At 38.8% G+C, this 27038-nt stretch overlaps 1 protein-coding gene across 10 annotated transcripts in view; it reads right to left on the reverse strand.

The window, feature by feature from the left end:
• HMCN1 (hemicentin 1) overlaps positions 1 to 27038 on the reverse strand; it is a 185413-nt gene that overhangs the window by 135535 nt on the left and 22840 nt on the right. For all 10 annotated transcript variants that reach the window (XM_015869879.2, XM_015869881.2, XM_015869884.2 and 7 more), the window contains exons 2-5: positions 17112 to 17182; positions 13846 to 14004; positions 13209 to 13331; positions 2532 to 2703 (exon numbers count right to left, since the gene is read on the reverse strand). In XM_015869879.2, the coding sequence (XP_015725365.1) occupies positions 2532 to 2703; positions 13209 to 13331; positions 13846 to 14004; positions 17112 to 17182 (525 nt within the window). The remainder of the gene's footprint in view (positions 1 to 2531; positions 2704 to 13208; positions 13332 to 13845; positions 14005 to 17111; positions 17183 to 27038) is intronic.

Here is a 27038-nt window from a genome sequence, read left to right on the forward strand (position 1 = left end):
TTCATTGCCAGAATACCAAAAATCATCATTTATTTTCACTCTTTTCATTCACTTGGGAGTCCCAGTACAGCCTTCAGCTTCAGTCGCTGGGTTTCCTAAGTTCTGTACATAAAGCAAAGCAAAGCAAGATCTCTTCTTCCCAGAGAATATAAATAGATCCCAGTGAAAGAAAGCAGTACTGAAGCACCTCCTCAAAGGAGATCCTTAAAGATATTTACCTTAACCAACATGGCAACTGCCAGCCCACTCACTTTTCTGTCAAGTAGATCTGTTCCAAGTAGGATTAGATCCATACAAATATTGATAAGCCAGGTTTTCCAGTCATACAAGCATTAGCGTGTGACTGATGGTCACTGAATCCCTCACAGGGAATTTGGCCTGTAAGGCATTACAGACCTCAATAAAATACTACAAATTTCCATAATGCACCATACCATACTTTATATGTACACTCACGCATAAAAATATTTGGATGGTTGTATGCAGGAACTGGTTCCCTATAGAAGCATTTTGCTCCATTAATGGTGACATGTGCCTTCATCACTTAAAACAGCTCTAGCTGTTTCAGAGCACTGAAAAGAAATTCTAAAGTTAAGGGGAGTGTCTCAGAATCAGTTTTCAAGAGCTCCTCAGATTCACCTGCACTAATTTCAATTAAAATATAATAGCTTTAGATACATGCAGCTGCCCTAGAAGAAAGGAAAATAGTGGGATCAAAGCTTCATCTGAGCCTGAGAGGCAATCAAGACTGGTGTTACTGTGCTCTCTGTACAATTTTTAAACAAATCAGAATGCCTCAGTGTAGGACAGACCAAATCATATCACGGAAACAATACTGTGCATAGACTATTTCCATGATAATATAACTTGGGCAATATTCTCAACCAAAGACCATTCAGAAAATACAAAGTATGATCTGAATGTATTTCTGGAGAACCATTTCCAGGTTACTAAGGCATCAGCTTAACTACTTTTGAACTACAAACTACAGATCAGCATACGAATCTCCTTCCACATCACAAAGTGTACAAATAGAGATTAACACATGGGAGGGTTTGATTCTGAATTCTTTCTTGGTTTAAAGCACGGGTGTCCAACCTGTTGTTTTGCTTGTATCACGGTGAATGAACAGTAATTATCATGGGTTGCATATACATAAGTTGCTCTGAATGTAACGCCTCCTGTCTATTTCCATGGAAACTACAACAGACACAAAGAGAACAATAGCACTGTTTGATAGAGCAAATTCTCAGCTACAAAATGCAGTTTTTCAACAGTCACCGACACTAGCTGTGCATTTTCTCCAGCAGTGAAGAAGAGTCTGCATGCCACACTAATAAAAATCTGCACCAGCAGAGGTGACCCAGTGTTGCTCTTGCCATTACTGAGACATGCCAGCCAACCCTCACATCCACTGTGTGGCCTCCATAAATGTTCAGCAAACACTGACAATGTTTGCCATTTTTTCTGCATGGAGAAATTCAATGACATACTTTTGTTTCATACACAGCACTACGTCAAACACCATTCCGTCAGACTGCCCTCTGCTGCCACCTTGCATGGTAAGAAAACCTCTACAGCTGTACAACCAACATCCATCTCTAACATCATTGACCAACATAACGAAACAGGAGGCACTACTTTCAGAGCAGATTTTTGAGGATTAAAAAAAAAAAAAAAAAAAAATCTGTTAAGAGAGGTCATTCAAAAGTCTACTAAAGTGATACGATCAAATTGTAATTTGAGTTGAATGTCTAATGGCAATTTTACATGTCCCGTTTGAAAATTTGCAAGCAATTCATGTCAACTGAAACCAGAATCAACTACACAAAAAAATTAATTTTTTTTGCAATCTTGAAACCTATTCTCATATTCTTTTATCAAAATGGAAAGTAAGGCTGCATACTTTTTTACTGTTTTCAGGACTGCATTCATTCAGTGTATCAAGATGCATGAAATTATTAGCCATGAGTTTAATCAGCTCTGCGCTGCACCCTCCCCATGTCTTGGTTTCAGCCCAGACCACTTCGTAGGACACTGATGTTTGGTTGTTGCTGAGTGATAAGTGCATGCCCAGGGCCAGTCTGCTCAGTGAGGAAGAGCTGCTGCCACGATGGCACAAGGCTGGGGGCAGTTTTAGTATGGGCTACACCCAGGCCACAGACAGCCTGTAGGTTGGACATGCCCAGTTTAAAGAATACTGGTTTAGCTCTCAACAGCATGTGTGAGAAAAACCATCAAATGTAACTCCAAAATGATGGTTCAGTGACTATACAAATATAATATACAAAAAGCATTAGTATCCAGAAATTTCAATGCAAGGAAAGTAAGAAAACAGAAGGAGGTGAGGAGAGAATTTCTGAAATTATTATACTGCTTTTCAAAATGCGAGGACACTAGTCATTCACATAAATATGGCCTTCCCTGTTGAAGACAGAAGAGATTATTTGTTTTTTTATTATTTTTTGTAGTTGCTGTTTTTTTTGTTTGTTTGTTTTTAACCATAGTAGAAGGATGCATAAGTTATTTACCTAATGGATCATGAATTTCAATCGCTGGTGAAGGACCACTCAAGGACACTGTAACCTCTTTCAGACTTGGATCAAAAGGGATCTGCCAAGTATTTTCAGCCATGGTCAAATGGTCTGTAGACAAGAGATGTATTTTGGAAGCTTGAACTGCTTCTTCAACCCATTTCAACACCTAGAAGAAAAAATACATTACTTTGCTGAAGTACCGTCTGTATTGTTATTGAAATATTTTCTGTTGAAATACTACCTCTACTGTCTGTATATGGTTAACATGGAATCTCTACAAGATCACTTTTTTCAGCAGTCATTTTATCATCTGACACCACAAAGTTAACACACCCTCCCGAGAGGGTAGAGGACTTACCTAATACAAAGACTCACTGCATTAATTTCAATAAACTATTCTAAAGACAGCACAAATATAGTTTCCACTCATATAAGTAACATGCAATAGCATGAGAACACGGAAAGAATAATAGCACAGCACAGAACATGTAATACACAGGAAAGAAAGCTCTTACACCATGGCAAAGGCATTCTTCAACTTCTACAGTTCAAATCAATAATCTATATACACAACATGACAAAACAGATCTGAAATAGATGGTCCGGAAACACGACAAGCACCAGAACTGTAATGTCTTGCTTCTGCTGTTATAAATTCTGAAGAGCCTAGTCAGGCTTAAGGCAAATATATTTTAAAAAATATTAATACTTAAGAAGATATTACTGAAGCCAAGATCAACAGGGTGTTGAAAGGAAACAGACCTAGATATGCCTGTATAGACACACACTGTAGAATTACACAGTAATTTCAAATGGGAATTAACAATATACATATACGCATATTTCTGTTCACACACTATTAATTATGCAAAGCGAGAAGGAAAATTTCCTTATCCAGGTGTATTGAGCACTTGCTATGTGCTAATACGATGGGCTTTGAATTTCATCTCTAAATATTTGATATAATGTATCACTTGACAAAGAATTCAGTACATAACAGAAAATAATTTTCTATGCTTTAGAAAGTTAATTCTTGTAACTAGATCTGAATCTTTGCCCTACAAAATTTTAATCCTTGACTTTAAACATCATCAATCAACAAATATCAGATTTAATAAAAATTTAAACAAATTTTAAAAAGCATTCAAAAGAGATATATTCAAAATATAATCATAATAACTGAATAAAATAGTGATAACCTACATAGAACCGTAAGTCTCACAGGACTCTGATTCAACTACAATAACTCTCAAGTAGAGTGCTGTCAGATGACCTCGTACCAGTAACAAACCCAGGCCCTGCAGCAGCCCTGGGATGGCAGCACCTCTGGGACAGCAGACTCAAGAATGGCAAAATATGGCCTACCAGGGAAGAAAAGAGAGCAAGGAAGAGCCTTGCAACACTGGGGTAGAAGAAAATAATAATAAAGATGCTACTCAGCATCTCTGCAACAAAGCTACTCAAGCAAGAAACACCTTTCTTGCTGCTACTCAGTAACCATTTAGATGAGCTGTTGAATGCTGGAACAGGAACCATAAGGCTTTTTACATTTTACTTTTAGAAATCAGACATTCAGGTCCAAAAATGCTTCTCAAAGTAGTTTCAGTTTGTTCTACTAACATTTTCCTACCACGGCCACGCCTCTTTTTGTGTGTGTTAGGTATATAGGAAGGTTTCCAGTTAATTCCAGGATCTTAGGTTCACTGTGACGTTTTTAAACTATAATGAGCAGTTTTTAAACTTTAATGAACCCACCCGAATTTTCAGAAGAAATGAATATTACTTACTGGCTTATGTTTAAACTTGTTTTAAGTTAAGCAAAATACATCAAGTCGCAAGGTAAAGCATCCTTGCAGATGCTTGGACAAGATGTAAAACACACTGGTATTTATACATAAAATTATTTCTTAAACTCAGAAGCGTTGATATTACATTAGCACTTGAAAATTGTTGAAAATTTTGTCAAATGAGACTGTAACATACACATGATGAGCCAAAATAAATAAAGAAAGATTCCTCCATAACAATTTAAGTTCCCAAGATACACTTTTTGAGGATTCCTCATGATCACTGCATCTGCCCAAGTCCCAGCCAGCCTTCCTCTGAGCAGAAAGCACAGCAGTGGATATGGTACAGATGGCAACCCACCCATCCAGTGCTCCTGAACCAGTTCTGTGCTTAATACTTTCATTTGTAAAGAGTTAAAAGGTCAGACCTAAGTGAGCAGTTTATCTCACTCTCATACACTAGCTTGTGAGAAAAGCTTCTCTACAACTAATTGAGTTCCCTACTAAAATCATTATTTCACAGTAAAAATAAAGTAGAATTTGATATCTTCCTAGTTCAGCTTTCCTAGGTGGGGCTTTCCCACAGGATCAATTTGCAACATAATTCTACTTGCTGAAATTAACCCCAAGTTAATATTGCCTTTTGCCAGCAGTTATCCCCTCCTCCCACTCATGCCCACCTCCCAAAAAACTTACCAATTATTTTGTATGAATTAATTTGTTTTTCCTTTTACAAATATAGCCACCTGCATTATCAAACAGATGAAAAAAAGCCCACAGAATTCCACCTAAGTCAATCTGAAATCACTACATAAGCTGAAAAACTATCTATGCACATTATAAACCAACACAGGATACCTACTCAAGTTTGCTTCAAACTATTTCTGCAATTAATAAGAAGTAATCTAAGTTTGTTGGAATTAGAGTGATAAAATTACTAACGGAGAACATGCATGATCCCAGCAATCCCAAAGCACTTTGTGGAACCTTGACTAATCTGTCACTGGGGTCATGCTGCAAGCCAGATCATTAAAGGATCTGGATCTAAAAAATAATTAAAGGAGGAAGAATATATCTTAAAAGGAAACAAAACTCAACAGCACAGCAAAATAATTTAAGAGAAGTCAGGTTCTTCCTGCTTTGAAAGAAAAAGGCTGTGGGTTCTCCCTCCAACTCTCAGTCCTACATGATATTAATTCTCCTTAGAGCAAATTTTGCTTTCATACAGCATAGATCACAGCAAGCTACTACAGTACTATGTTACAGCTTAAGAAATGGAAGGAAAGTGGGAAGTCTCTCCTGTTGGAAATTCAACAGCAGCATGCAACTGTTTATTTCAAAACAAAACTAATCTTAACTAATACTTTTTATGAACACCAGACATCCTTTTTGGCAAAGGGGAGTAATGAACTATGGAAATGGTTCCAAAAGTTTGCTTTGTTCCAAAGGTAAATTAAATGAAGCCTTGTAGCCAATCACTGGAGACACGGGAACAATTATTATTTAATGATACCCAGAAGTTTAGCGTACTTTAAGAGAAGAATAAAGAACTAGAAAATGTGTTTTCAATAAAATGAAGCAATTCCATTCCTCTTCTACTCCCTCTTACTATCTGACCCCAAAACACAATTTCAGTCAACCATCAAGTAAATTCAGGCAACATTATGCCACAAAATTCCATCAGCAATTCAACTGGGAAAAGAGAAGCTTGCCATCAGCCCAGCTCTGCGCTGGTCCACTGCTGGAAAAAATGGTATACTAGCAACTGTGATGCTACTCTGGTTATTTTAAGGAAAGTTGCCGGTCTTCGAACAGAAAAAACATGTCTGGCATGCTTCCATTTCAGCCTCTTCTGAGCCATCCATCTTTCTTCACATGACTGCCTGCCACCACCTTCTTTCCATGCTCTGCAAGACACTAGCCATCAACTATTTAGGGGTTTGGAATGGAACCAACTTTTCAGCTTTTGGCTTCTCCATTGAGACAACCTAATGCAGTGCCCACTGCACAAAGCCAGGCTGATTTTGGCAAGGTGATCATGCCTCTTACCAGAAATGGGAACTAAGCCTCCCTAATAAAATCCAATAAACAGTTCATTAATACACAATCAAATTGGATAAAAAGTCTAACCTAGAGTGCCCATGATTGTCTATCTTGCTGAGTAACACAAAAACATAAGGCCAGGAGACAGCTTCTGAATTACTCTGTCAAAGTTCATTTGATTGAACTACCACTACACAATGCCAGATGTCTGCATAAAAACAAAAATAAGTTTATATGTATTCACAAGACAACACATTTCAGAAGTTGTAAATCATAGGGTTGTATTCTGAATGCGATAGCTTACAGCATGTCCCAGTATATTTGGGAAAGTTTAATCGTAAATTAACTTTAACAAAGTCAGAGAGAGATGACAAGTCTGAGATAAAACATGTTGGACATACCACCATCACTGCACAATAAAACAAAATTGCATTAATGTAATGGAACACCTGAAATTCATATGACTGGATTCCTTAAGAAGTCTCAATATGGAGATTTCACTGTGTTTTCTGACAAAGAGAAAGGAATCACATACTTCTCCATCTCTACCCTTTTCACTCATCTCCCTCTAGATTTCCATTTTATCTATGAATGCTAGATTTCTATTTGTCTGACAGACTGATAACACTTATCTTCTAGTTCTGACTGCTTATTAAAATTAAGTTTGCATAGTTAATATTGTTATCTTTCTTATAAGGTGCCTGGCACCATACACAGGTGGTTGTCAACCATGGATTGAACTCTACCCAGGTTACCACTAATGAACTAATGAGAGCTTGGTCTTTCTTCTTCCACACATATACATAGCACTACCAACATTTTTAAAGTACCTCCTAATTATGTTTTAAAAAAACAAACAAAAAAAGAAAAACACCACTAGGCATATTGAAGTGTATTTCCTTATATAAAAATAGGTACATAAAAAAAAAAAGAGTATTATTTTGAGGTCCTCTAGTTCCTTCTCTCTAATTTTAGATTGATTAAGCTAACAAAGGTTCTGTCCTCATGCCTTTGTTTTTACTTTGTGCAATGGCTTTGTGTAGCTGCATAACTGTCACTGCCTTAATCCCCTTATACTTTCTTACCAAGAGATGAACAATACCTTTTTGTCTCACAGAATTATTATAGGAAACGATACAGCAATGTTTATAGTCTTGGGATACTACAGAAAACCTTAGCTACAAGTCCAGTTTATGAATTCTGCATAGGCTGGTTGATGACCACAAGACTACTCAAGAGTTCCCTTAGTGTGGAATTTGCCCTTAAGTAACTTTTGCCCTGGGATGATGCAATTTATATTGTGCAACTGCCATTTCAGAAAGAAAATAGAGCACAAACACCTTTTCTTCCAATCCCAATACATACCAGAACAGGAAGCTATAGAGAGCAGAACCCTACCTCAAAGTTTTTGAGACTTTTTCAATTCCAAAAGTGAAAACAGAAGCCAAGAGAATGACCCAGCTGTCTTCACTCTTGCAGCAACTTGCTAGTATAGCATTTTCTTCCAGAATTGCCTATTGAACTTTGGAGGAAGATCCATTTCCCAACCCTGTCATTCCAGTAAGGTTTGTAACACTGCTGTAATACTGGTTCTGAAGTACATTTTTTCCTTTGGGCCACTGCAGAAAGCCCCTGAAACAACTGTAGCTTTTGTTGCTCTTCCAAAATCTTGATGAATTTTAACAGAGGATAAAGGAAAAATAGAAAAATAATTTTTAACACTTCTCAAGAGAATTCGCTCTTGGAACTGGCCTTGCTGTCAAGTCACTACTTGGAATGCATACTGAAACCTGGAAAACAGATGGAACACAGACTCTATTCCCATTTGTTTATTCTTTGCCTCAAGAATATTTCTCTGACAGTCAAAGCTACAAGATTTGAAGTTAACTTTTTCATAGCTTAACTGTATGTAGCTTCGTATTTCTATCCAAATTACTCTAATGTTTTCAAATGCATGTGGAAAAATGCTGTTTATAGTGCTCCACTGCTGATGCTCTGAACAGCTTTTCTTGTATTCCCACAGAAAAATATAACCCAGACACTGCATGTCAAAATTATACAGTGAAAATAAATTGTAAGCTATACGTATAACTACACGTTATATATATAGTTATATAGTAATATATATACATATAATATATATATAATATATAACATATATATATATAACTATAATAAATATATAATATATATTTATATATTTTATATATATATATATAATATACATTATTATATTAATATAATATATAATATATAACCCTCAGTGTGCTCACATCCACTGTGTGGCCTCCAGCAAAGGTTCAGTAAACACTGATGAATGTCAGTGTGTTTGCCATTTTTTCTGCATGCAGAAATTCAATTACATACTTTTGTTTCATACACACCGCTACATCAGACACCATTCTGTCAGACTGCCACTCTGCTTCCACCTTGCATGGTAAGAAAACGCAATGGAACATTGGCAGGATACTGACAATATTCCAAATTCCAAGTGCTGCCATTTGTCACAGGGCAACAAAATGTAATGCAATACTGGCAGGAAGATGTGAGTCAACATCATAACATAAGAGGCATTATTACTTTTGGGGCAGCCTTTGTGAATTAAAAGAAAAAAAATTACAAAAAAAATGTAATACTGCTGAATCTCAAACACTTCAAAGTTAGGAAATGCAGGAATTAAGTCTGCCTGTTTCCAATTGTCATTAAAACCTTATATTTGCAGTTGCTCATACTATTTTTTTCATAGAACCCAAGCACCATTTGGGACAGAGGAAAAAACAGCTGTAACCACTTTTTCTTCCCTCACTTAGCACTTACTGCGCAATCTGCATTTCCAGAGCAGAAGCATACTCTCCCAGGTAGCACTGAGCTGCCTCTTCCATAAAACTATTCCTTCATTTTCTGCAATAAGGCATATAAGGGGGAGGGAGAAAGCTGCAAGCAACATGGCTACACAAGCATGTACACAGTAGTTTTGAGCTTTTCACCTTCACATTACTCTTTTCAAACAGTAGAGAGGCCTTTTGCTGTTTTAACAAAGCGAAACAAAACACTGTTTCCACAAGCAGCATTATCTAAACTTTCCCTGGTTCAGACCTACTGAGGTGAGCTGTGAAGGTGTAACTCCTAGTTCCCCACCCTCAGTGAAGACTAACAGCAAGAAGAAACAGAATGCTTTCCAGCGGGCTTTAGAGACTTCTATTCACAGCAAAGAACTCACTGTGAATAATACTGGGTTCCATGTCAGATCCATGTGAACCTACAGGCAAGAACCTTCTGTGCCTTCCCTACAAAAATGACTCCTTTAGCATCATTTCTTTTAATATATTCGATCCTAACTCCATCTTCTGTTCCCTACTTACCTCATTTTATTCACATCATCACTTATATTCACTCACTCAAATTTCACAGTTTTTCTTTACATTTTTAACATAGTTTCATTCCACTTGCAAGTCACTCAGTAACACCCTCTTTTATGTCAGTGCCAACACAATGCTTGCAGTCACCTTCAGTCATGTTCAGGTCTCCCAGTGTTCCAACACTGTGTATGGAAGACACACATCTACTTACTTTTAAAAACCATTAAGAAATCTGTATTTGTAAGAAGACTAGAAAAACTTTTTTGAGGGCTGAGAAGGTGGGGTAACATTTAGAACTTAGGTTAGAGTATGCAAATCAAATGTTTCAGGACTAAAAGAAATAAGGGACTCTTCCAGCTCACCCTCTTGTGAGCTCCTGGTTCTAGCCATGCTGTTCACTAATATTCATCAGACACAGTAATGACTGATATTTACAAATCAAGATGACCTGAAGTCATGATTGGAACAACCAAGGAACCAAATCTCCTCTGTTTTTAAGATGTACCAAATATACACTCTGCTGATCACTACCATTCATTGTAATAACTTGGGACATCAGAATTATTTCCAGGAATTACTTTACTTAATGCCCTCATAATAGAACGCAGTAAGCATGGTGTAATACATCTTCAGTTCAAATCAAAACTAGTGTTGTCTGGAAATAAACTAATAAAACTGGATGCTGGTGTATATAAATGTAGAATCTGTTCTTAATGACAGAGTTTAACTCAAGTTTAATGAGGATGCTCAACACAATTTAATTTGAAGTGCTCTGTACCCTTTAACCTTAATTTGCAGTCATGGAACATCACTGCAGCCAAGGAAATCACAGCTTAATGAAACACTTTTCAAGATTAGGATTTGAATGCTTTGAAGAAAAGAGTGTTGTAATCTTCCCAAGACAGATGAAAAATGAGAATGCTGCTGTTTTTTTAGATGAAAGGACTTACCCAACACAATAAAATAAACACCTGAAAACCAGGGACCAGTTTGCATACTTTAAAACTGAAGAGTACTAAATTAATTTGTAGTTAAGTACAGTACTATTCACAATTTTTAAATAAAAGTAGAACTTATAACTCAAAATTAGAATATTAAATCTTTCCCTTTTAAGAACCATGAAGCACTTTTCCTCCTGTACTGACCTTGAATCATGTAACTCACCAAATTTTACCACATACAATAACATTTACTTGGACTTGTACTGTTAGAAACTTGTAACCCTGTGCTCAAAAACAAACAAAAAAAAAAATACACATCTGATACGTCTGATATTCCATATTTTTTTTAAAAAATATATATAGAAGAATTATAGGTAATAAAACCACAGTTTGTATTTCAGATCTTGAGGGTATTCAAATTAATCTATTGCATAGAAATCATGCCACACCTTTCAAAATACGACCTTCCCTATTATGGACCTTAATCCAGTAAGTAATAGCATTTCTAAGTGGAGCTACCCATATATCTCATACTGGACTGAAGCCAACACAACTTTTTCAACTGACCATAATTATAACCAAGTTAACTGTAGCATTTAAAATCATAATATCCTTTTCAAGAAATGGGGAAAAAAAAAGGCACAGTGATTTCTTAGTTTTCTCAATAACAAAAGCACTGGATAAGTATCAAGCATTGTTTTGTTGTGTTTCCTTGTAGCTAGTTAGTAATATTGCTTCATTCTGCACATAATGCACAAAGGGTAAGGATGAGAGCAATAGTCTGTAACTATACACCAAAAATAACTTTCTTTGTTTTTTGGGGGGAGTAGAATGATCCAAAATGTCTAAAAAAACATGAATCTTTTGGCAAGGTATTCACAGTCAGTGATTTATAGTTCTTCCTAATCTACAGTTTAGCATTTGTTGTCTCCAGGCCCAAAACAGTGACTACATTTTACATTTATGAACTTCATTTTTCCCACATCATTGACTACTCAGATAAAAAGGATAGCAAATTCAGGGTCTGTTGAATCTTGCCCGAGGTATGTGATATAAACAGCTGATGTAGATTACAATTATATTTCCTGCTTCATTGTATCTGCACATTGGGGAATATGTTCCTTGAAAAGTAATATTACTGATCCAAAGTCAGCAGCTAAGGCTTTATCTGGGATGCCAGACTTTTGGTAAGTTCATCATCCCTTATCACAGAAGAAGTTCCATATAAAGTCACTAAGGTTACTTTATAGTACATACTTTACTTTAAATAATGTAATTTGTTCAGCAGTTATGGTGGAGGACTTTCGGAAGCATTGTAAAGTTTTACCAAAGCGGTCACTATGACCACTGAAAGGAGAGGCAATCATATAGTGCAGTATACTTGTCATGGGGTTATGTCCAGACATAAGTCTGTGATGGGGGGGTGGGAGGGAGGAGAGAGGGGCAGACTGCCACTGTTCTGCATGATGTTCTGATGTAGAATTCCGACAACAAAAATCAAAAAAGCATAACAACATTCTTCCACCCCTGTGCCCACTTCAGGAGATAAAAAGCCTGCAAGAATATCACCCTACTGATATCACCACTCACTAGATACCAACCTCTAGCTCCCATAGTCTCAAGATGAGAATCTTCTTCAGTATAAAGGGATTTTAGGGAGTCTAAAGAGAGAATTTTTACCCTTTTTACACAAAAATTGCAAAATGCAGCTCAGAAAATGCACTGTCCCAATAGCCAATTTCTTTTCCTCTAGCTTTTCCCCTAATTTTGGAAGGATTAAACCTTGGAGAAGGTCCTCCTTTTGATCACTTTCACATAATTGCCTATATCTTATTACATTCCCAGTAACTACTTCAATCTCGCTAAGCAAGAACAGCAGAAAACTACAATTCATCTCCAACATTTGTTGCTGTCAAAGTTTTAGAATTAAAGAAACAATTATTTTTTTTTTATTTAAAGACCTCATCCAGTTATTGCATATACTGTTTGAAATGTATAAAAAAATCTACTTCCCTAAATAACTAAAACAAATTTTAATCTCTCTCCAAATTATTTTCTCATGGACTATTACAATTTCAATTCTAAGAATCTATCGAATTTTCAAAGAAAACATTCATTCAACACTGTGGGTCAGCAATCACAAGGAAGCATTTCACCATGACTCAAAATTATCCCTTGTCAGCAGAACTGTCAAGATTATCCAAAAAATAAATAAATTAAAACGTGATTACAGTTAATTGTGAGCAGCCGAAGCCTACTAGTTAATCTGTTCAGAATCTTATGTGAAGAACATTTATGTCCTGTCTTTCAAGCAATCCTTCACTTGCTAATGAAGTATTCATTTATACTTCCCAAACATAAATAGAAGTCACAGAGTGAACCCTGCTATTGCAGAAGCAAAAAGAGAGAAATATTGAACAAAACTCATGTATCAATGAGAGAACATCTAGAATTTCTCTTTAACTACTGTAGCCAACAACTGGCTCATTGAAAGATCTGAACCTCTACCCTGTTCTATACAGCAGAATTTGGAAAACTTACCTCATTAACTTGCTTTTTGTTTAAGTGAAAAACTTGACCAGAGCTTGTGGAGGCAATTTCTTCATAGACTTTGTAACCAATATGATCCCTGTCATCACAGTCTCCAGTTAGCACAAATACTACCTGTATTTAAAAAAAAAAAAAAAAAACCACCTAAAAAACACATCCAAGTTATTTGGGACACAGTGCAAACTTTTGCATGAAAGCATTTTAAAGGTAACATGAAGGTCTGACAGCAGAAGTGCATCACTTGGCATGGGCTCTTATTACTTTACAATGAATAAAGGAACAAATAAGAATCATTTTATAAGTGATACTCATTTAACAGCAATTAGACATCCCAGAAAACTTGTCTCAAAACAACATAAGAACATCCACATAACTGATATGCTGACCAGGCATATATACAAACTTCATCTGCACTATTTAATCCACAACATTAAAAATAAATGTTCCTTCAAGTTTCCATTAATCAGATCAGATATCTGTAAAAAAAAATAAAATTCCTAAAATGCCAACATTACTTTTGTATAAACAGATTTCACTGACCTTCACATAGTGGAATTTTACCCTTCAGTGTGGAGAAAGCACAGTATTAAAGACATAAATCAACTAAGAACGTAAATCCCTCATGTACCTGTGACTGCTTCTGTTGAATGAGTTGAAGTACTTCATGGGTGAGTCTGTAGTCTTTGGATCGTGCATCAGTAAATACATAGATGAAAGAACCAGGAAGAGAGATTTCTAGAGCAATCTTAATTGCTCCAATGCTCATCTCTGGACAGTCTCCACCACCCTGTTTACAATTAGAAGAAGGAAAAAACACAAACTTTCAAGGGAAAAGAACACACCAACTAAAGTTTCTCAAGTTTCTCTTAAGAAAGTGTATGATTTGAACATTCCGTCCTCTATTCATTTATTAACTCCCTGCCCAAAACCCCATGGAACAGGAGTTGTTCAGTCTGGAGAACAGGAGGCTCAGGGGAGACCTTACTGCCCTGTACAACCCCCTCAAAGGAGGCTGTGGCAAGGTAGGGGTCAGCCTCTTCTTCCCCACAACTAGCAACAGGACTAGAGGAGCTGTGCCAGGGGAGGTTCAGGTCAGACATTGGGAAGAATTTCTTTGCTGAAAGGGAGGTCAGGAACTTGAATGGGCTGCCCAGGGATGTGGTGGACTCGCAGTCCCTGGAGGTACTCAAGCAATATTTAGATGTTGTACTGAGGAACATGTTTTAACACGGAAATATTGGTAGTAGGTGGACACTAGGACTGAATGATCTTGGAGGTCTATTCCAACCTCTGTCATTCTATGATTCTAATTTTTTTTTTTAACTTCTCCAAAGCAAATGTAATCTTCAGCAAAAGAATCTCCTAATTAAACATTTATTTTGTAGGCAAAGTCAAGGTAATAGCTTATTTTTATAACCACCTTCTAAGTATAAGAATATCTCTATTCCATCTTAATGTCTATGACATTATTTTTCCATGTAATTTTTGAGTGTTTTATATGGCATCTGCTTTGTACATCTCATAGGAAAAACACTGCCAAATTAAATGGATGTTCTGAGAACAACTATAAACATTTTATTTTCATAATATAGAAGTTCTCAAAAGGCAGATATACAAAACTACTAAACAAAATATTTTCACCTTTTTCAAATGAGAAATATTTTGTGCCATTCTTTCCAAATTTCAACAAAATATGATTGCCTTGTAAAGTTTTCCAGAAAACTGAGATGACTAAAGTTTCATTTTCCACCCCTTTTGGGCAGGTATGCAGAAATTTAGGTTGTTAGCTCAGCTCATCTGTGCTACTACACTTCTCAGTTCTGAATGCAACGCTGACATAACTATTTAAAGCGGATTCTATCCACTTAAAAATGGTAATTTTAGTATCTAACTGAAAGCCATTATCAACAATTCTTAATGAACGCTATTTTGAGTAAGTAATCTGTTATTTCTATACTCAGGAGTACTCAAATAAGACCTTTTTGTAATGCCTATGCAAATATATCAGCACACATATAATGAGATCATGCAGCACTCCATATATACTTAAAAGATTTTGATACAGGCAAGATTTAAATATATTGCTCATCCAATAAGGCCTCATTGTAGAAACTGCATTTAATATGAGAACACCTTAACAGTTTGCTTCTCTCTTCAAATAGAAAAGATACTGAGAATCCAGCGCTGTCCAGGTATCAATTATTGTCACACTGTTCACAAGATTATTTCACAGCTAATTATAAGAGTCATAATATATCAACTCACCCAGTGTCAAAGGAATATTTTCTTGACTAGTCTGAATGCAAAAAGAACAGGACCTAGTTTCTTCAGACAGATGCACACAGACTAGTCTTAACCTATTGTCAGATACCAACTGAAAGCCCCTGTCAAATGTGATGTCCAAACACTACAACTGTTCCATACTCAGAATATTTTTGTTGCAAAGATCTGCATTTGTATTGATGCCCAAGAAGTTTTGCAGTATTCTAGACAACATATTCCTGTCAAAGATGTTTTATACATACATAAGACTCCTTCAAATAACTTAACTTCACAATTTTAGCTTTGTTCATTAATGAGATTATTTGTTCCACAACTTTAATCAAAAGTAATTTATCTCAAGATTTCCACTACTTTCAAAATATTTAAACTTTTTACTGCCTTTCTAGGAAAAATATCCATAATGAGCTTTATAGAAGTGTTCACATTTTCTGGAAGAACTGCTGCAAGATATCCTATCAGTCCTTAATCACTTTAATGTCTTATTTTGTCCCTCCAAAGATGTAATTCATTATAGTAAATCAGTCTTAATTCAGCTGGGCATAATTATAACCTTGAGCAGAATTATGAAATATACAGTCACTGAGGACTGGGGGAAAATCTTAAATTCATTAGAGTGCGACTTTTAAACAACTTGCTAACAAATGAGGAGTTTTAAATTCCTGAAAGCTTCATCTGGTTCTTACCCTTTTTCAAAACAGTTAAAATTATTTTCCAGTGTACCTAAATATGGGACCAAATTTTAACCTACCTCTAGAAGAGGAAAAAGCACAATGGTTGGCATTTTATCCCCCCTTGAAAATTTACAATTTATTGTTTTCTCAGAATTCCAACCTTTCTTGCAATTTTTAAACTGTTCATTCTACCCTAACTAGCACCACTGGCTTCTACACAACCCTAAACCATTTATATCATTAAACCATTTGCCCATTTCTAAAACACCATCCTTGAAGTCAGAGGCCTGTTCAGAAGTATTATCTCAGACAACACTTGACTGAAGAACAGGATTTCCAGTAAAGCTAACTCCACTCCAATATTTCTCTTTCCTTCCAGCACCTGATCCAGATATCATTTGCATGTCACTCTGACACTAAAAATCAAGGGAGACATACTATGATGTTTCAAAATCCGTCACTCATCTTCTTATACCAAGCCACTTGAGTCAGCCTGCTATATTTGCATCATTAGGTGCTTGTTAACACAGGGCAATGAAGTTAGTGGCTATGTTGCACCTGACAGGTCTTAAGAGTCTTTTTGTACACAAATTAGTTAGTTAGAACTAAGGAAATAACTTACAGGAAACAGTAAAACAGTTCATAAAAGTGCCTGCAAACAAGCAGCAGAACTAACAAAATTCAAAATAAGTATTATCCTTGACTAACTAGTCTTTCTCATGTTATTAATCAATAAGCAAAGTATCCACATAACAATGTAAACTAAGAAAGTAATTAACTATAATCAAAAATTCAGATAAGCAGAAAACAAGAAGATGATACTTGTGTACCTATATCTACATGAAGCATTACAGCAGAAACACTAACAAGAAAGGAATGATTATAGGGAAGAAATAGAGTGAGTTGCTAGAACTACACAGAGGATGAACAAGTCACTCACCTGAACATAAAGCTCCCTGAGTTCAAACTGAAATTTCTTGGGATCGGTGGTTATTGTCACTGGACCAATTTCTGGCATGGGGAAAACAAAAACAAAAACAAAAAAAAAACAGTGTTAAAAACAGAAAGGAGGACTCAGAGGACTCAATAATATGAGGAAGACACAAAGCAATCAAGAGAATTTCAGCTGAAGAGATAATGATTTTTCAGATTGATAAAATCTGAAGGGAAGGAGAAAAAAAAAAACAAAAACAGTTTTATAAACAGAAAGGAGGACTCAATAAAATATTCAGCACTGAGATCTATGGTGACCTAGTGACTCCAACATCATTCCAGCATTACCAGCTTCTGAGCACCATAAGCATTTATAGGCACATACCACAATACCACATTCTGTGTTGTTTCTCTCACACACATTTACTTGTAGTGATGGATATCATCACTGCACTGCTCTCATTAATTAGATGGGAACAAAAAACACCCAGAAGTGGCAACATCAAAAAATAATGAAATTTACCTATGCAACTGTTTCTGAAAAATGCAAAGAAGTATCAAATGTGATTGTAACTAGCTGCTTTTCCTGAGGCTGCTATTTCTTTACAGTTTATCTCAATCTAACTTGGCACTCATGCACTTCAGTTTTCATCCATTCTTGGCACGCACTGCTGCGGCTGCTATTGCCACAAGGCAAGACATTTATTGACCTGGATCAAGGTGCTGAGCATGAACAAATAAGGAACAGCCATCACTAAATCTACTATAATCACACATCAGTTTGCTTGGGGGTTGTAATTGTGAATGCCCTTGCTAAAAGTAGGCTTTTAATTTGCTTAAAAGTCACCAAAAATATGACAAAAAAGCTTTCCTAGAATATGACAGCATCTTGATGGTTTCTTGTAGGGTTTTGATTTATTTTCTTGTGAATGTTATTCACTAACCAAGTGGAAATGCCTTGCTGTCACCAGAGGAGTCATTGTAAGGACTTCACATTATTAACTGCTGTTCCCCTTCTCAACCTGGTACCATCCTCCTCCTTTGAGTGTTCCTTACAGAATATGCCTGTAACAAAGCTATCTCCAAATGTTTGGCTTAAAATTTATCCCTGCTAGTCAGCCATTGTTCCAAAGCATAGAATACAATGAGTTTTAACCATATAATAAAATCACATGCACCATTACTCCCTGTCAATATAAGGATTACATTTTTCAATTCTAGAGCAGCAAATCCTTTGGAAAGGCTTTCTTTCCCCATAATATATAGATATGAAAAGTAACATTACTTCAGCTAAGCTAGAACAGCACATCCAGCACAGATGGCTGAGCTGTGCCTTTCTCTCCAGGCAGCAGTGTGCAGACGCCGAGTGCAGGCCCTGCCAGTAGGCCATGGAATCACACCCAGGCACTGGCTGCCCCCTCTGCTGTGACCAGCACAGCCTGGGAATGGCATCCAGCCACAGCTCAGGATGGGGGCTTAAGGGAAGCCAGAATGAGTGGTGTCATGAAGAGCTGTCAGAACTGAGATCCCAGCAGGACAGCTGCTCCAACCGGCTCTGCAGCTGTGGGATAACAAGGCCTCAGGAAGGGCTCCTTCACCTCTCTCTCAGCAAAGCTGAGATCCTCTATGGGAGAAACAGCAGCAACACCAAGTAAGTCCCAGCACAAGAGAACTGCCCGTCCTCTCAAAGCAAGCTCTCCTTTGATGGATACCGGGAATACCCCTGACTTCAAGCAGACTGCTAGTGCTTCAGGCAAAACAACAGATAGAGTCCAACACCATGCAAACTCGTTACTATCTGTAGAAGGCATCTGGAAAGGCAGTACCACACAACTCTGGGCTGCTGTCAACTCTCCTGGCCACACAGCCTGATCTCACAGTTGGCGGGAAGGCCATTCAGTACTCTTCACTCATAAATTAGGGAGGGTACCACTTAAGGTATGAACTGTAATGTTACTGGCTCTCACCATCCAGACAGCTGTAACTTGGACCAAAAGCCCAGCATCAACTGTTTCTCATCCACAGCCATGCTGCCACTGAGCCTGTGTGACCTGCTTGCTTGCCAGAAGTGCTCAAACAGCCTCCGAGTTCTCATTTCTCCTCACTCTGCTATACTCCAAGCATATACCCTCAGAGACTGCCTCCTCAGCACAGCCGGAGGCAGGCCTTCAAGTCACTCAGAACAGGCTCAGAGTGAGAAGACAGCTACAAGTGCTTTCATTTCACATGCTAGCCAGGAACCACCTCCAGAAAGGACTTTAAGAAAGAATGGTAAGTCCTCTCATATAGAATCATAAGAACTCTTAGAGAAAGTGAAACAAGCAGTACTGCAAGATCTCTGGCAACTCTAATGTTCAATTAATGTTCAAGTTACAGCTGTCAGCCCTGGTGCAGCTCTGATGAATGAATGAACAAAGGCAACATGACTGAGACGTGACTGATGAACTACACTGGTTTGAAAAAAATGACAGACCACAACAGAGAATTCTCCTAGCACTCCAAAGATGCTAGCCATGTAGGACAAATATGCAGGTAGAGTAACTAAAGGAATTTAAGGGGGTTTAAAAGCAATCATCCCCCCAATCATCTCCTTGTGTAAGAAAAACTTTTGCCCCCCCAAAAAATGGAAAAGCTTTGTGGAATTACATTAAAACATGACAGAAACATAGCATTTTATGTTAACTTGCTACAGGCACAAAAAGATTCACGTACTGGCATTCAGAACAGTTTTTAGTGTTTGTGTGAAAGCACAGTTTTGCTCTGTGCATCGTCCTGGTGGATGAGAATCTGGACATGAACCAGCAGTGTGTGCTTGCAGCCCAGAAGGCCAACTATATTCTGGGCTGCATTAAAAGAGGGGTGGCCAGCAGGGAGAGGGAGGTGATTGTCCCCCTCTACTCAGCTCTTGTGAGGCCCCATCTGGAGCCAAGCACAAGAAAGACACATAGCTCTTGGAACAGGTCCAGAGGAGGGCCACTACGATGATAAGAGGGCTGAAGTGCCTCTTCTGTGAAGAAAGGTTGAGGGAACTGAGCTTGCTTATCTTGGAGAAGAGAAGGCTCCAGCGAGACCTAATTGTAGCCTTCCAATTCCCTCTTCTTGGAAGAGGGAAATACTGCTTACGTGGGTTGACAGTGGTAGGACAAGGGGGAATGGTTTTAAACTAAGACAGGAGAGGTTTAGGTTGGATATCAGGAGGAAGTTTTTCACCCAGAGGGTGGTGACGCACTGGAACAGGTCACCCAAGGAGGCTGTGGATGCCCCATCCCTGGAGGCATCCAAGGCCAGGCTGGATGTGGCTCTGGGCAGCCTGGGCTGGTTGTTTGCGACCTTGCACAGAGCAAGGGGTTGAAACTGGATGATCTTTGAGGTCCTTTTCAGCCCAGGCTATTCAATGAATAGCAAGCATCTCGGGAAAGAGACAAGTTACCTAGCATGATAACTCGGGAAAGAGACAAGTTACACATACTGATAACTATTGCAAAGGCTGTTTGCAAATTTGGCAGTCCCTTAATCTGGACCATGTAAGACATCTGTACTATATATCAGTTTTAGATGAATGTATTAGGACAATCTAGAAGAGGAATACAGGATCCATTTACCTATTTTTATCAATTCAGAACACTGAATTTGTTTGTTCTAGAAGGAAAAAAACAATGTAGCAGAAGGAATTTCAGCAGAGATGCCAAATCATATAGAGTTCTTCCAGCCATAGAAAGCCTTCACCAAATTCAGAGCAAGAGCATCTCTCTCAAGTATTCAGAATTAAAAATAACTAAACAAACATCAAAGCCAAGCAAAGACAGAACCCTACACCTCGGGATGCCTTCCAAAAAAAGGAATAAATTTCAGATTTAGTACCCTACGAATTGGAGTGAGGGAACATAACAGCAAAAACACCCTGACCTTTAATACCCAATGCAATTACAACTGCCATTTACTAGTTCTTGTTTGGCTACACAGCACAGTGTTACCCCCATTCTAACTAGTTTGCTGCTATGTCAGTCATACAGATTGTAAAATCATAGAATCACAAGGTTGGAAAGGACCTACAAGATCACCTAGTCCAACCATCTTCCCATTACCATTGCTACCACAAGCCTCTAAACCAGATCTCGTAGTTCCTCATCCAGAGGCCTCTTGAACACTACCATGCAACTCCACCACTTCCCTGGGCAGCCATTCCAGTGTTTGACCACTCTCTGAGAGAAAAAGTTTTTCCTTATGTCTAACTTAAACCTCCTCTGGTACAACTTGTAGCCCTTTCCTTTGTACTGGTGTGAAAGCATAACCCCTTGTAGCCTAGAATTGTACAAGCTGAAGGGGAGTCTGAAGTACTAACTCATAGATAGCTGGCACATAACTCAGATATTCAACACTGCTGAATTCACTCCAGGTCTACTCTCCTGTTCTGTCAGCTTTACAGCCACTCATCCAAAAGCTCTAGAGTAAGATCTGACGACAAACAGCATGCAGTGTGTAATGAACAGAATGCGAAAAAAATGGGGTGGAGATCACGCACAGGGCATAGTTAATATACATTCGTCTCATGGGTAAGGCAGAACTTCAGTACTTCCCATCCTATTTCTCCATCCAAGTGATGCTTCTTAGTTATATCAATTTTGACAGTTTTTAGATCAGCAGACTAATCTACATTTCAAATACACGTACCCCCCCCCCATATATACACACACACACACACACACACACACATATATATATATACACACACTATTATTTTTGTACCAGATCCATCTTCCAGTCTTGTTTCCTGTACAGAACCTCAAACATTTGTCCCACTATTTTTAAAGTTAACAAAGGATTGGGAATGATCACCTAGGATAGCTATGATGCTCTTAAGAAGCCCCCAGCCAGCTTCCTGTTTTCGGGGCACATAAGCAGAAACCCTTAATTTCTGAAGAGCAAATTGGGTGCTACATGTCAGGACTTCACACAGCTGCACTCCACTCACAAGCTGCCATCACAGATCAGAGAATCACAGATTCATGGGCCTTAGAAGGAACCTCTGAAGATCATTTAGCCCTCTCATCCACCGTTCCACTGCGATGCATCTTCTGATTTCCAACGCTGCAGTGACGTGTCAAGAGAGCAGCTAAAGAAAAGAGATGCTTCTAATTGCGATCGCTCAAATTATAGTGAACATTCCTCTCTCAAATAGCTGACTTAGAAGAAGATTTAAATGTTTCTTTAATTAAAACACTCCTTCAGTTTTAACCAGCTATGAATTTCTGTGGTAGATCACTAAATCCAGAAATCTGACTGAAAACATAAATTAAGCTAACCACCCTAAGAGAGAATTTAAAAAGCTTGGCTCCTCCAGGCTTCTTTCCAATTAAGAGCCCCTGTGCCTCCGCTCCCTCTAGCTTTCAGGCTCTAACCAGGGTGCAATCATATTCGTGTTTTACCAGATTCTTAACCAGGCAAAAAAGAAGCCAAACCAACACAGCAATAGATGAGCAAACTTAATGCAGTCAACCCTCCCCCCCCACTCCCCCTTTTTTTTAAGTTAGTTTTTCAGCTTCCTGACTTTTCACTTTAACATGAAACTTCAGTTTCAGAAGATGACTGACTGCAAGAAGACTGTTTGCACATGTAGCTTTTTTGCTTCCCTTGGATAATCAAACAAAAGTCAGGCAGACAGTTCATGCACCAGTTACGACACCAAGCTGAGTGGTGCAGTAAATACGGCAGAAGGAAGGGATGCCATTCAGAGGGACCTCAACAGGCTGGAAAGCTGGGCTCAGGTGAACCTAATGAGGTTCAACACAGCAAAGTGCAAGGTTTTGCACTTGGGCCGGAAGAACCCCAGGCACCTGTACAGGCTGGGAGGAGTTGTCCTTGAGAGCAGCTCGGCAGAGAAGGACCTGGAGGTCCTGATGGATGAGAAACTTAACATGAGCCAGCAGTGTGCTCCTGCAGCTCAGAAAGCAAATGGGATCCTGGGCACCATCAGGAGAGGGGTGGCCAGCAGGGATAGGGAGGTGATTGTCCCTCTCTACTCTGCTCTTGTGAGGCCCCATCTGGAGTACTGTGTCCAGGTGTGGAGCCCTCAGTACAAAAAAGACATGGAGATTTTGGAAAGGGTCCAGAGGAGGGCCACAAAGATGATCAGGGGGCTGTAGCACCTCTCCTATGAGGACAGGCTGAGGGAGTTGGGTTTGTTCAGCCTGGAGAAAAGGCGGCTGCGGGGTGACCTCATTGCAGCCTTTCAGTACCTGAAGGGAACCTATAAGCAGGAGGGGAGTAAACTCTTCGAAAGGGCCGATAACAGCAGGACAAGGGGAAATGGATTTAAGTTAAAAGAGGGTAGATTTAGGTTGGATGTTAAGGGCAAGATCTTTACTATGAGAGTTGTGAGGCCCTGGAACAGGCTGCCCAGGGAGGTTGTGGATGCCCCATCCTTGGAGGTGTTCAAGACCAGGTTGGACGGGGCCCTGGGCAACCTGATCTAGTATAAGTGTATGTTTGGTGTCCCTGCTAGGCAGTGGGGTTGGAACTACATGATCCTTGAGGTCCCTTCCAACTTGGGTCATTCTGTGATTCTGTGCATACTGTGAGTCACTGCCAAGCAGTCTGAAGTGAAGCATTACTGCAGCTTCACCCTCAATTCACCTACGAAGACAGAATTCACCCTTGCACACCTCACTTTTCATCATCCACCTTGGTGCAGCAGCCAAAGTATGGAACAAAGCTAGAGACCAAAGATCCAGAAGAGGTTTTGCTGAAAAATATGCTCTAAGCATCACACATTTCTCATCCTTACAACATCTAAGAGCTTTGTGTTTTGTTGCTGATGGTATTGGGACTTTTTTTTGTTGTTGTGTTTCTTTTGTGTTGTTTTATTTTAAAGGAAAATATCCATGGTAAAAAAAAAAGACACTATATATGTTTCTTGGAAAAACAAAGCTAGCTTGGAGATCTCCAGTGGTTAAAATTTAATATGATCTTTTGTCAGCACTATATTCAGTTTATAGGCCTTCAGTGTAGTTCTCCAGAAGTTTTTCCTTTTTTCTTTTTTTTTTAAATGCCATCGAAAAGAAAAATAAGGTGCTAATTTGCCTAGCAGAGTAACAATAAGAATACTGTTTACTGTCCTAAGAATTACAGCAATAAAACAGGATACACCTCATCTTCTACATAGATTTGGGTTTTGTTGTTGGAAAAGACAGCTGAAGTCATGACATCCACCAATATGGTTAAATCGTGCTTCCCTTTATTACCCAAAAGCCGTACTTTTATAGCAAACAGACGAGGGTGTTGAAAAATCACACACACCAACTGGAGGAAAGCTACTGCAATAACAACCCTAAAATCCCCCTTCAAAGCTGCGAGCCATTCATTCTTTTCCTAGAGGTGTCTTTGGTTCTCATGCTGTTTATTCTGCTCTGCAGCTGCTGCTCTGTGAAGTCCTTATCTTGCTCCATAGCTACTGCTCTGTAAAATCTTTCTTGTATTCCCACAGGGTTTGTTACCAATTCTCTACTTAGAAAAGTTTTCCAGTTCCTCACCAATGGAAAACCTATTCTCCCACAAGAGAGCCTGAAGCAGGTCTCCAAGATGCTCTCTGCTCCAAGGTAATAATATAATGTATATCCCCTCTGGTGTAAGATTTTGTCTGCTGCTAGCACACACACACACCAAAAAAAAAAAAAAAAAAAAAAAAAGGGCATGAAGGCATGCAGAGCCCTGACACCTGCAGGGAGCCAATCTTCCTCCTCCGCTCCCCAGCTGCTTGAGCAGCTCTGGAGGTCTGGAGGTCTGATCTCACCAAACGCTGGCAGCCATCACTTCTCAAGTGCCTTTGGCCATCCCTAGCAAACTCTCAATGGATGACTGCCTGAGTTACAGAACACATCGACAGCTGAAAACTCAGCCAGCAGTCCCTGGGAGAAGCCAGAGGACACAAAGAGCCATGGAGGTTATCGAGCCTGGTGGTCCCCTGCACTCATGAGCCATTCCAGGGAACTTAGTCCACAGAGAACTGCTCCCCATGCTCTTCTCAAGCATCTCTTCAGTGCATGAAAGCTTTATGCCTGAGACTTCTCAGTCTCATATTTCCAAGAGTACAGAATTTTGTGATTCTTCTCTTTTCTGATAACAAGAAGAAAAAAAAGGCACTTACTGACTATACAGCATGCAAGCTCTGAAAGGACTTGCTTCTTTCAGCCCATAGCAAAGGCCAAGCAGATGATAAGAGCCGCAACCACTGCTGCCTCACTGTTCAGCATGGGAGAGGCACTTACTGACACTGGCCCACACAGCTCCCTGAGAATATCTGAAAAGGTCATCAGATTACTCTCTGGTTTTATTTATTACCCCTTGTTAACAACAGCCTGAACTGAGTAAAACACTGCTTATAATGCTCTTTAAATTCTTTCTGCAGACTGAACTCCATACAGTCCAAGTCTATTTCTGTCTCATCTCTTGGTCTGTGTATTTTGGCAAGACTCCTTCAACACTTGCAACAGCACTAGATAAATAGCTTACACTGAAGAGTAAGGCAGGAATGAATGTAACTACACATTTTGTCATTAATAACCTGAACACACTTAAGTAAAAATAAAGCAGTCTTTACAACACGATTTTTAATTCTAGATTTACAGTTGGCATCGCATTACACAACTAATTTTCTTGCTGCAACATCAGGAAGCTTTGCTCCGAGCACCTGCAAGCACCAGCCAGGGCACTGCAGGCTGCTGCAAGTCCCCAACAGGATGCTTCCTCTGCTGCTTCCCACCACATCCCCTGATTGTGTCTGCACTATCAGGGGTCCACAGGCTGACCAACCAGTGGAGTCACAGTTTCTTTTTTTTCCTCCACAATTTGAACTCAGTTACAAGGTCTGATTGAAAGATTCTGCTGCTTGAAAGATTATACTCATGGGCTGCTTCCTTCAAAGAGACCTTTTGTCATGATACAATGAAAACTGAAAAAGCAGCACTGAAGCTATAGTCGCATGGCTTCCACCAAACACACAGAAGAATTCACGCACTCAGCAATCACGTCCACATGAAAACAGACAGCATGAGCAGAGTCACCAACAGCAGCTTGAGCATCCAGAGAGCAATGGCAAATACTCCATGTTCATGCTTTGCAGCACAGAGTGACAGGGCAAAACAGTACCAATCATGTGTAATTATGGTCAATTAATAAACTGAGCGCCCGTGTTTTCTTGCAAGAGTCCAACTCTGCAGGTTACAGAGACCTCAGAACTAACCAGTTGGCACTTAAAGATGTTGGAGATCCCAGAAACAAGGACTTATCAGAGCATGTTACCATACTAGTCCTACACTGTACTTTAACAGGCTTCTGTTTTTCATAGTGCTTTCACCTGGTTAAAAAGTAAAAACAAAACAAACAAACAAAAAAAACAGATGTAATATTGTGTCAGATTTAATCTGGTCCATAGGAGTGTCTCTGACAAGAATTAAACAACCTTTGAAATGCACAAGAGTGACCTAAAAGACATTTGGATGCTGGTCACAATCCCTGAAAAGACATTTAGTAAGTTTTGCCTCCTTGCACTCTGGCAACTGTCAGCAAACGCAATGAACCAATTAGCCCTAATGAGAGAGATAAGATCAGACTGTAAACACAGATCTAACTACATCTATATAATTAAAAATCAACTAAGTTTTCCTCAATTTTCATACCAAGGGCCTCATTCCTCGAAAGATTACAGAGCAAAAGCCTTCCTTCAGAAAATTCCAGGAGACAACAATGAGGATCTACAAAGTGATGCCCTGCATGAGCATACACCTGTGTGTACGTACACATGCATGAACACCAACATTTCAGTACTATGGAATGTTTCATGATGAATCTGACTGCCATCTTTAGAGAATGGAGATTTCCAAACACAACCAAAAGAAAGCACTCTGAGATCTGCACCTCAGAAGAAACTGGTGTCACA

Source organism: Coturnix japonica, chromosome 8, assembly GCF_001577835.2.
Source record: "Coturnix japonica isolate 7356 chromosome 8, Coturnix japonica 2.1, whole genome shotgun sequence".
NCBI lineage: Eukaryota > Metazoa > Chordata > Aves > Galliformes > Phasianidae > Coturnix > Coturnix japonica.